Genomic DNA, 11,281 nt, shown 5'->3' with positions numbered 1-11,281 from the left:
CTCAGTACAGACAGACAGATACCTGCTCAGTACAGACAGACAGAATTTTTTTCAAGTATTTAGAATCTGCAGTTGATTGACTCTGCAAGTGTGGAAACCATGGATATAAAAGGCCAATTGTATTTTTATCCAATTATTATTATTTAATTGCAAATGCAAACTACCTTTCAATTAGAAAAGAAAGGATGTCTTAGAAGGCAAAACTAAGGGCCTAAAGGGTGGAGCCAAATACCAAAGGAATAATCCACTGGAAACAGCACTGATGTGTAATTGGGAAATTGGTGCCACGTGCCCAGGGGGATTGCAGAATTTCTGTGGGCCCATAACTACTGTATTTCCCCATTTTCTCCATTCTTGAACAGAAATGGCATTTGTAATAACCATATTCTCATCCGTCTGAGGAGGGAAGAAAGAAGGGAAAATCTTATCTTCATAGCTAACAGGTTTCAAAGTAAGAGAGACCAGGCCCAAGAAACCAAACTCAAGTTGTCTTCCTGGTGCCTGCACCTGAGTCCAACAGTGGTGTCCTTGTCCTCAAATCTGAGCCTGATGCTGTAATGGGGTAAGGACCATGGGCAAGTGCAGGTTGTATGTGGGTGAGTGTAAATAATTTGTAGGCAGAGAGCAGACTGCAATGATTTTAAGCAGGTCCATAAATTCTTTGAAACTCCTCCCATCAAGAGCTGGGGCCTGTGCCTCTTGTTGAATTGAGACCATCTTCAGCAAATCACTTGTAACCCACAGAAGGCAGCAGAAGTGATGCTGTGGGACTTCTGTGGATAAGTGAAAATAGACCACACAGTTTCCACCGAGTTCTTGTGGGACTCTTGCCTGTAGAGCACTGAACTGCCCATGTAAGAAATCCAGACACCCTCAGATCACCATGGTTTTGGCAAATCTAAGCTATGCGAGGAGGCCACGCATAGGTGCCAGGGCTGACGGTCCCAGCTCACAGCCCAGAGGACTGACCGCACAACCTCCAGACAAAGATTGTTTTTAATGACTCCAGCCCCCAGACATCCCATTACCCCGGATCAACATGTCTGCCCAAATGAGGCCCAGACTTCCCTGAGCAGAGGCAAGAATCCCCACTGTGCCCTTCCCAGTTCCTGACACAGCAACTCAGAGCTTAGTAAGATGGTTGTTTTATGCCACTAGGTTCTGGAGTTGTTTGTTGTGACATGTTAGTGACCAGAACAATGTTGTAAAGAACGAATTCATACTTTCAGTTTTCAAACACAAAAACCAGAATAAAAAGAAATTAATTAATTAACCAAGTTTGCAGAAGAGCAAAGCAAAGCAAAAATTCTGAGACAGATCAGATTAACTCTAAAATCAATGTTTATGGTGATGATACTGCACTATATTCCATAAAGACATCCCTGCCTCTGTGTCTTATTAGCATTTCCCAAGTCAAGAATCATGTGTGCACACATTACCTCCTTCTCTAAGACCAAACCGTAATTCAGGGCTATACTAAACCCTTTCTCCTCCATGAACCGTATCCAGAGACGTCAGTGCTCACACATTTCTCCCTCTTCTAACCAGTCTTGAACTTATTTTCTGCAACTTTCAATTGACAATTAGTGAACCCCAGTGTGTCTGATCACAATTACAAACTCACTGCTTTCTTTACACACAGTTTTTGGCTACTCTCCTAGATTATGCTCCTAAACTAGCATCGAAAATTCAAATATTTACAGGATTGAAACAGGAAACACACATCAGTGAAGTGGGCTGGGTATAAAAGAACAAAAGTAGTCTCATTGGGTTATCTTGAGATGCAAATGCCCCAAGTAAGTTCTCACACACGGATTTGTTTTATAGCATACATCACCCCTAACATATTGTATATTTATTTTATTGTGTCTCTCACCTCATTAGAACGTGAGCTCTCCAACAGCAGGAATTTTTTCTGCTTTGTTTGCTGCTGTATCCTAAAATCTAGAACAATGTTCAGTCAACAGATGTCTGCTGAAGGAAAACTGAGTGAACAAACATTGCCGAGTAGGACTGAGGGACCAGTGTCATGAGATCTTTCAGTTTTTCAAGAGGAACCAGAAATGAATTATTTTAGGTGTGATCTCCCAATTCCTAAATGTTGGCAACTAATTAGAAAAAGTTACATCATTTTTTAGATGAGTAAACAAAGTATTTCGGCAGCCTTGGGTTCAGTGTGAAGGCTGTATGTGTCATCTCTGTGCTAGAAATGTCTTAGACATTTTTTATCTTTCTAACGATTTAGAATAGTGCCTTGCAAAGTGTAGATAGCTTGATAAGTAAATAATGATGGTGATGACATCTCAAATATTTAACCTAGGGACCAGCCACAGTTCAGCTGTGTGTTATTAATATGCTACTCAAGTTCCTCTCTCATATCTCAGCTTCTGTTCTCAAATGACCACCTGGACTTCACACAACCATGCCACGTCCAAGATTTCAAAGCTAAACTTCCACTCCTTCCCACTGCTACGTCTGAGAAAGGTCATTCCCATGTGCTCCCAGTAGTAAGGGGGAAAGGCAGTAAGAGGGAACTAGATCGGGTTTCAGAGGAGTGACCAAAAATATCCAAGTTCTCAGCTATATTTCCACAGTTGGTAAATAAGGGCTGCCAATTCAATTATGATTTCCTTTTTACTGATTTTAGCATTTTGGGACTATATGATCTAAAACTGTACTTCAGTGGAAGTTAATCTTTCAGCCTTCTCTGCTAGCATGTTTTATCTTTGCTACAAAAAAGTTTTTAAGTAGGAATTTTGAAATGTTTACAGATTTTTAGAGACTCTTCACTTTGAGAAAAAAAAAAGTCATACCTAAATAACTAGAGGGTGTCGAGCCTTAAACATGGGTCACTTAGCAACAAGCATAATTGAACAAGGCTGAGAACACTTTAAAAGAACATACTAGAAGAAAGCATTTCCAGGGTGCCCAGGCCAGCTGACCCACAGCAAGGCAGTCATCACCTTCTCAAGAAGGAAATGAGATGTCCTCATGTTCCTTTCTGTGTCTGGTCCAGTGAGCACAGCCTTGAAATGCCCACGGATGACATCAGCCGACATCAGAGGAATTCAATGTATCAAGTGACTGTCAGTCCAAAGAATGAAATGCCTACTACCCACATCTAGGACGTCATTTCCACGACTGAACAGATGAACTCACTATTTGCACTTCTTCAATAATGGCATGAGTTTTGTGTGCTGGCAGATGTTATTTTTTAAACAAGTTCCTCAATGATTTAAATTAGAAGTAACAGAGAGGAAAATTTGTTTAGCCAAAGCTATTTTTCAAAATTTAGGTCATTATAGAGCTATGAACTTCCTACAAATTAAAAATATAGATTTCCGTTTACTTATTGTGTTATGTTCAACCAACACTGAATACAAGAAGCACCAGGTGGGCAGAGTCACAACCTGAATTCTCTTAAGGATTCACAGTGAAATGATAAAACACGACTTTCCTAAAGTACAAGAGAAAAAGCTCAAAATCTTGGGATCAAATCAATAGTGTTTTGACTATGGCTCTACCATTTGCTTAATTTTTGACCCTGGGCAAGTTACTTAATCTCTTTAAACCTCAGTTTACTTTACTAATTTGGAAAAAGTGGAATCATAATACCTTGTGGTAAAGTTAATATGACATTAAAATAAATGCATATATATCATGCAAGCCACTGAGATGAGGAAGAAATAATTGTGTTAATGTCACATGGTACAGTCTAGCCTACTCCAATGCAGTTATACGTACAAAGGAAAAAAATGCCTTGGAAATCATAGTGTCACCAGTGATGGTGATCAAAGAGAATCCAACTGATTCTTATAATATATTTAAGGCATACAGTTCTCCCTCTCCTCTGTCTTACCTTTCCTGAGAAAATAAAAACAAGTTGTATAATGTTAATGACAATACGAAATCATTCATGGAACGTTAAAGCATGGTATGTATTATAAGTGTGTAATACATACCACACTTTAAAATACACACATCCCCCTTAACATGTGTAATTGTGTAATAATATGCATGTAAACAGCAAACACCAAATTCAGGACAGTGTGGATCTCTAAGGCAGGGGGCAAGGCAGTGAGGTCAGGAAGGGTCACACAGAGGGCTTCACCTCTTTCTGTTGTTGCCTTTCTCAACAACAAAAATTAGACTGAAGCAGAGAGGGCAAAATATTTAGTTGTGCAAACTTGGCTAGCAGTTCACTATATTATTATTCACCACGTGTTCTGTTCATTTGAAATTTTTCACAATAAATGAGGAGCAGCCTTCCCAGGCACACAAACAGGCAATTTCCCCCCAAAGACGACAGCCATCCCAGAGACCCCAGAGTGAGGATAAGGACGAGGAGGGCAGGGGTGGTGGGACAGGGGGCTGCAGGGGCTGCAGGGACCGGAGGGCTAGGTTTAGAAGAGAAGCTCCTCTCTCCTTTTGAAATCAGAAAAATAACTTGCCTGCTCTCCCCCCAAAACAAACTAAGGGAAGAATCCAGCTATATAAAGGTGTGAAGAGGTTAGAGATGATTCATTAGAGACCCAGGAATCAGGTTACATTATAGAGTGTACCCCAAGGCATCAGGAAGCTGAAGATACTTACTGCAACCCCACTCTTGGTGGAAGTTTCTTTGTATGTGAAGTTGCAAATTGCCCAGGCTAAATAATATGTGGACATGAGAGGGGTCTGTGAAAAGTGATCCGTGACCCATCCGTCTTCCTCGAACACAGACGTTTCCACCGGCATATTAGACAAAGATAAATAGGTTGCTTGATGCTTGATGCTGATTTTGAAAGTGGCCTTGTAGATGGGCTCATCAAAGCAAGGGAAAGCCTTTCTGGCGTGTGTAGGCGAAAACTGAGTGACTCCGAGGAATCTGGAAAAAAAAAAGACATTCTCAATTACATGTATGGCTCGAGTTAAGTCATGACCACATCACATGCTTCTGCTGATAAAATAATGTATTTGGCAAAATTTCAATCTACTTTTTTCCTGAATCAAACTTAAGTGCATGAATAGCATGAAAGCGCAGTTCATATATAATGTGCCTCCCCAACAATAACAGTTCTTCAGGGAAGTTTTTGTCTCAATTACAATAAATCCTCTAAACCCCGAGCAGTGCTTGCTGGTAAAACACTCCACTCTCCAGAGAAGCAGCTCCTCGGCTTCACACTGGCCAAACGCTGCCCGTGAGGATTCTCCTCCCTGGCACACTTCTCTTTCTTCCCTGAAATGGCACAACGTGTCAAGGCAATGAAAGCCAAACTCAAAAGTTGTCCTCAGATATATGTAGAATATAGACCATCACTTGGGAAGTAACCACGCCCTCGAATCAACAAGGCATAGCCTGGCCTTGTGAAGAAAAAGGCATTTGAGACCTGACAAATCTTGGTCTGAATTCAGACTCCAAAACGTTCTTAGCTATGTCATCTTGGACAATTACTGAACTTTTCTAAAGTATAGCCATTCACTGTGGAAAAAAGGAGACAATCAAGTCTAACTCCAAAGAAAGAAAAGGATATGAAGCCCCTTCACTGTGAACAGCAGGGAGCAGCCGGAACAGCACCTGCTGGTGATTCTCCACGTCTCAGCCTTCCTGGCACCTGAGAACACAGGTACACACTAAACGGTCCAGAGACCAATGCTTCTCACTACACATAACACACACACACACATATACATCTTATATTGACATATGTAAACTTAATAAATATTGTGACATCTATCTAACAGACACGTCGTATGTGGGTACCTCTCTGCAGTGCACTCAAGCTTTCAAACCACGTCCTGTCTTATTAAGATGCTAACTCTTCATAGAAGCCAACTCTACATTCTTTGATGGTGTATGGTGACAAATGAAGACACCCTAATGAAGTACTTTAAGAAAGACCTTCTTCTAAATAAGAAAACATTCATGAGAAATAAGTTAATGGAACCTTTTAAATGATACTAGCTATAAAACTTGACGTAAGGCAGGTCAGTGCCAGGCTCTTCATGGAATGTCACACTGACGTCTGAAGCAATTTCTTTAAAAGGCCCTTTCTCCAAGAAGTGCCTTTTAAAGTGTATAGTTCTGCCACTATATACTTTGTACTAATTTCTATTAATACATTTTAATTACTACATATCATGTATATATTAACCTAACGTGGCACACTTTCCTTCCAGCCTGACCTTGTCCTCCAAGTCCTTTCAGCCCAAGGCGCGAGGCTGCTACCGCTCCACACAGATTGTCACATTGCCTTGAACTTCATTGGCCATCCCTGGATCAAACCACGAGGTGTTAATGTTTACATTTAAAACATTTTAGAATTTTGAAGCATACTTTTATATTGAAAGCCTACTTTGTATGGCTTATTTTTGAAATAGAGTAAAATATAACAATTAAAAGATTAATTATATAATTACTCTCATAGAAAGGGTTTTGTGAGTCATCTTGGAAACAGCATCAGGCTGTCGACATACCCAGCTTTGTTATGTCACTTAACTGTCTGAGCCTGGGTTTTTGTTTTTTGTTTTTTAAAAAAAACATAAGTGGAAGAGAAATAAAAGCAATGTGTTCTAGGCTTTCCTTACGAAACTGTCAATGCTAAAATGAAATGGGAAATAAATAAAATATATGGGAAAGAAGTTTTAACTGTGAGTCTTATAAGGCTAAAGTTAGACACGTATTAAAAACCCAGAGTCCTGCTCTTATAGATTCCAAAAATGAGAAAGTAGATGCAGTAAGAGTTGAGCGATTTGTCTGAAGTTGCACAGACAATTGGCACCAAGCTGCTCTACAGCTCACATTTTATAAATTGTATTCAAAACAGTAAGATTAAATTTTAGCTACAATTTATAAAAAATGTTTTAATTCAACAGTAGGCAACAAAGCTTTTTTTTTTTTCAAATTTGCCAGCAAATATCATGATAACATTTTTTTTACTATTTTCTGCTTCTAATTATACAGTTTCTACTTAATAAAATGCCGCCCATTCCCAACTTTGCCTTCACACACTTCATCTGACATAATGCTCGTGAAGCTCAGCTTTGAACTTACTAACTGAAATGTTCAGAGAGCCTCATGTCTCTTTACTCAGGCTATTTAAAAAATACTCAGGGGATTTAATACATAAACTTTTCTAAAGTATAGCCATTCACTAGAAAAGGGAAAAGTATTCCTTTTTAACACTGAAGTATTTGAGAACTCCAATTTCAATCACTGAATGTTACCTGGTGCATGGGACATTTATGCCCTACAGACTGACTATCTCTAATCCTGAATGCTTGAGACTATTCAGTTTTACAAGTTTTTTGGATTTTGGAATTTTTGCATCACAGACTTAAGGATTGAGCCTCCATAATCTGAAAATCTGAAACCCAAAATGCACCAATAAGCATTTCCTTTGGATGTCATGCTAGCACTTAGAAATTTTCATATTTTAGAACATTCTGGATTTCAAATTTTCAAATTAAGGATACCTGACCTGCATTGGATAGAGAGTAACAAGTTTTTTAAGACATAACTGTTTTTGCCCTTAAAGTCATTGCAATTTAAAACTTTTTTCATGAAAAATATACACATATTTTTCCATAGAAAATGAAAAGACAGTTGATAATTATAGGAAATACATTCCATGGAAGTTCAACAGGGACCTTATAATTAGAATATATTGGTCTTCACATAAAAAATCAAAGGTACTTTTGGTATTAAGTAATTAATGAGTACAAATTTATTTAGATGCATAAGATGTAAATACTTCGGAGCTAATGAGAAGTTAATAAAACAAATATTTTTTCAGAGGGAAAATGTCATGCAATTTCTTAAATATGCTTGGGGAAGAAAATTTAAATCACTGATCCTCAGGTTTGAAAAGAACCATAGAGATCACCTAGTGACTTTTCTGCAATTAATATTGTTAACGAATTCATACATACAGTATATAGCTATGCACAGAGGGCCACCATATATTTTGATAATGTCTAAATGAGGAAATACCAATTTCACAGTCTGGCACCTGAGGATGATTGCAATTGAATTTCAATTCAGTGTTTAGAAAATCAAAAGAAGTCCCTAGGTAAAGAAAAGCAGTTGAACTAGATTACATTTAAGATGTTTTCCAAGCTTGACATATCATAACTGAACAAAAATTAGAAATAAAATATTATAATAGGTTCTTTAAAAATGTTAAATTACACTAGTCTAAATAGTTTTTTACTACACGGTCTATGATGCTTTTGCTTCTCGTTGTCATTTATTTCTGAGTGTTCAATACTGGGGTGAAAAAGATAAATACATATGCTTTCTTCCCACAAAGAGTTTCTACGCTAATAAAATAAATTAAAATACCTAAACAGGCATTATACAAAAGCCACGACAAAGAGGGAAAATGCATGAAGAAATCACCTTCTCCTACAGCGGGATTTCGAAACCTTGGTGCCGGTGATATTTTAGGCTGCATAATTATTCCTTGTAGGGGACGTCCTTGCACTGCCGAATCCTCAGCGGTATGTGGGGCCCCTACCACTAGGTGCCAGTAGAATTCCCTCTCCCCAATGGAGATGATCAAAAATATCTCCAGATCTCTCCCCTGCGGATGACCCTGGGGAGCAAAATTGCTCCAGTTGAGAACCGCCATCCTAAAGAACTCAAAAAAGGCATTATGGAGAAGGAATCAAAGAACGGGTCTTAAAACCTGGATAGAAGTTTAAAGGTCAGAGGTGGATGGAGAAATGAGAGACTTGACTACAGGTAGCACAGAAACAAACCTTCAAAAAAGCTTTGACACACAGACTCAGTGAGTGCTCTGTGGCCTGCACGTTCTGGCTGCATCAGAGCTCGGTATTTCACATTCATCTCTCACTCCTCTCTCACCCTGGATACTCTTCTTTTTAACAAAGAGAGCCAGTTTCAGGTCAGTGCCTTCATCAGACAACCATGCCTGTAAAATTTCAAAAATATAATTTGGTCTTCACTGCTTATAGTGAGCAGTGAAAGGGGGACTTCTGTGGACTCTCATTAAAGACACCCGCGGGCCTCTACAAAGGGGGATTTAAAGACAAAATAATAAGTTTGGAGTGAATTTGAGGTGAGTTTGAGGTGAGGGTAGGACACTAGGTATAAGAAATTTAGAAAAACATAAAAAAACACATTTTGATATACAGTCTGAGTATGAAATATGTATATGTGTGTAAACACAGGAAAAGTAAAATAAACCCGCAGGAGGCAGAAGGTAACACAGGAAAGCTTCCTGCTGTCCTTCTCCTGTTTTCTTAAACAAAATAATGTTTATCTTTTAATGAATCTCTGTATTACCATAAAAACATTCCACTTCCAAAAGTGACATTCGGAAGTGTCACTCTAAGAATGTCACTTTAGCATAACTAGAAAAACGTGAATAATATACATGTATTTTAATTCTCTTCTATCTAAAATAAATTACACGATTTTCTTAACAACTTGTCTATTTGACATTTTGGTTGAGCTGAGAAAGAAAGCTTAAAGCTCAGTGCTGCCTCTGAAGGATAGAGAGAATTGATTTCTTCTTATTTCTGCGGAAGTTCACTAGGCAAGCTGCTGTGTCGAGTCATTATGATAACATTCAGCAGAAGTAATGCGTTAATGTTGGCTGATACTGCCAACAAATTACAGTGTGTGATACAAAACAATTTCTCCCCCATTATTTTCAATTTGCCTTTTCGTCAAGGTAAGATATGCCGAGGAAATAAACATGGGCATAACCCTGTTCGTTTTCAGATTGATTCATGACTTTTCACTGGGAGAATCCACCTAAACCAAGAGAACCTCACAAACGGCATGGAGGATTTCAGAGGTTTCCGTTTGGGCCACATCTGTGAACGCCACATGTATAACATAGTGAAAAATGATCTTTGAACTTACTTCCACAGCAATAGCAATTGATCTATTATTGCAACAGCTTAAGATTGGCAATAACAACTCCCAAGATCTAAAGAAAGGTTCCAATGGACCATCTAGTTACTATTCAACGGATTGCAGTAAACGGACTGTTACAAGGTCATGGAAGTTACACGTGTCCCATTTAAAGTTAAGGCTGTTAATCAAAATGCAAATTGTTACTAGATGACAAAATGTTTTAAGCCAAAATGGGTCGTTGTTTAGGCTGTGTGTTTTTATGTACTTCAATGCGTCATTAAACCTCTGCTATTTCAGAGGAGAAGTGTTCCTGCTGAATATTCAGTACTCTAAGCAAGCCTGTAGTCTATTTTTTTAAATAACCATTGGAGTAAACTAAAACCATAATGCAATAACACCAGCAATATGTATGTAGGAAGTGGTGCATATGTGAATAATTGTGTTATAAAAACAGAGCATAATATTCATAATTGTTTTCCCATTTATGGACTAAATTCTTTTACCAAAAATGAGTACTGACTGCTTCATCGTCATTGGTGAAGAGGATTAGGAATGCACTAAAATTACCCTCCCACGTCACAATATTAGGTTTTCATAAAAATAAATAAAATTAGTGTCTGAGGGTTTTTGGAAAGAGATAATGCATCATGTAAGTTTTTTAACTGCCACTGTCGAAATTCACATACAGTCTTTGGAATAATATGTCTAATGGCAGAGATGCCTTTCCCTGGGTATTTAGGGTTTTCCTTGCTGTCCTGCCACCCTCCTGACCCTTCCGCCCTGGTTCCCGCTGTTCTCCCGGCTAACAGAGAGATAACAGTGCTGGAATCAGAGAGAGTTTTTCTTTTGTTTCCCTAAGTCTTTTTGCTCCCTCATCTTTCCCCAGCTCACGGGGTCTGATTCAAGCTCGGGGCTTCTCTAGCTGTGAAGTACCAGACTTTCTTCTCTCTCTTCTTCACAGTAACAGGGCTCTGCTTCTTCCTGCCCTCTTTCCTCCCCGCTTCCTTGTCTTTTAAACTCTGCTTAGGGGGCACAACAAAGGGCCACAAAAGGAAGATTCACAGTGATCATTTCTCCACCACTTGCCAGCAAGGAGAAGACCCAGAGCAGAAGCACTGGTCCTACACGACCCTGTGCCAGCCCAGATAGCAGGTCTCCAGCCATGGACCAATATGGCGAGACTTCCCACCCACGATGTGCTCGCCCCCTGTTAGACAGTGCTCCAAGGGCTTTACTCCACACAATCCCCACAACACCCCTACAGAGTAGACTATCATCTCCACTGTCCACCTGAGCACCCTTGCTCATTAGAATGGCTGGTACACACAGAACAATTAGGAAATCTGGCCAACATCACAGAGCTGATAAGTGGCAGGTTTCAGGATAGGAGACCAAGCAGCTGGCTGTGACTCC

At 39.2% G+C, this 11,281-nt stretch overlaps 1 protein-coding gene across 1 annotated transcript in view; it reads right to left on the bottom strand.

Moving 5' to 3' along the window:
* The window catches only part of TRHDE (thyrotropin releasing hormone degrading enzyme), a 422,821-nt gene that overhangs the window by 403,700 nt on the left and 7,840 nt on the right, over positions 1 to 11,281 (bottom strand). The window contains exon 2 of the mRNA XM_012810852.2: positions 4,594 to 4,867. Within this exon, the coding sequence (XP_012666306.1) occupies positions 4,594 to 4,867 (274 nt within the window). The remainder of the gene's footprint in view (positions 1 to 4,593; positions 4,868 to 11,281) is intronic.

This window comes from Otolemur garnettii, unplaced genomic scaffold, assembly GCF_000181295.1.
Source record: "Otolemur garnettii isolate 467f Iridium unplaced genomic scaffold, OtoGar3 scaffold00143, whole genome shotgun sequence".
Lineage (NCBI taxonomy): Eukaryota > Metazoa > Chordata > Mammalia > Primates > Galagidae > Otolemur > Otolemur garnettii.
Note: the sequence above shows the minus strand (reverse complement) of the source record. Positions and strands in the feature narration are given on the sequence as shown.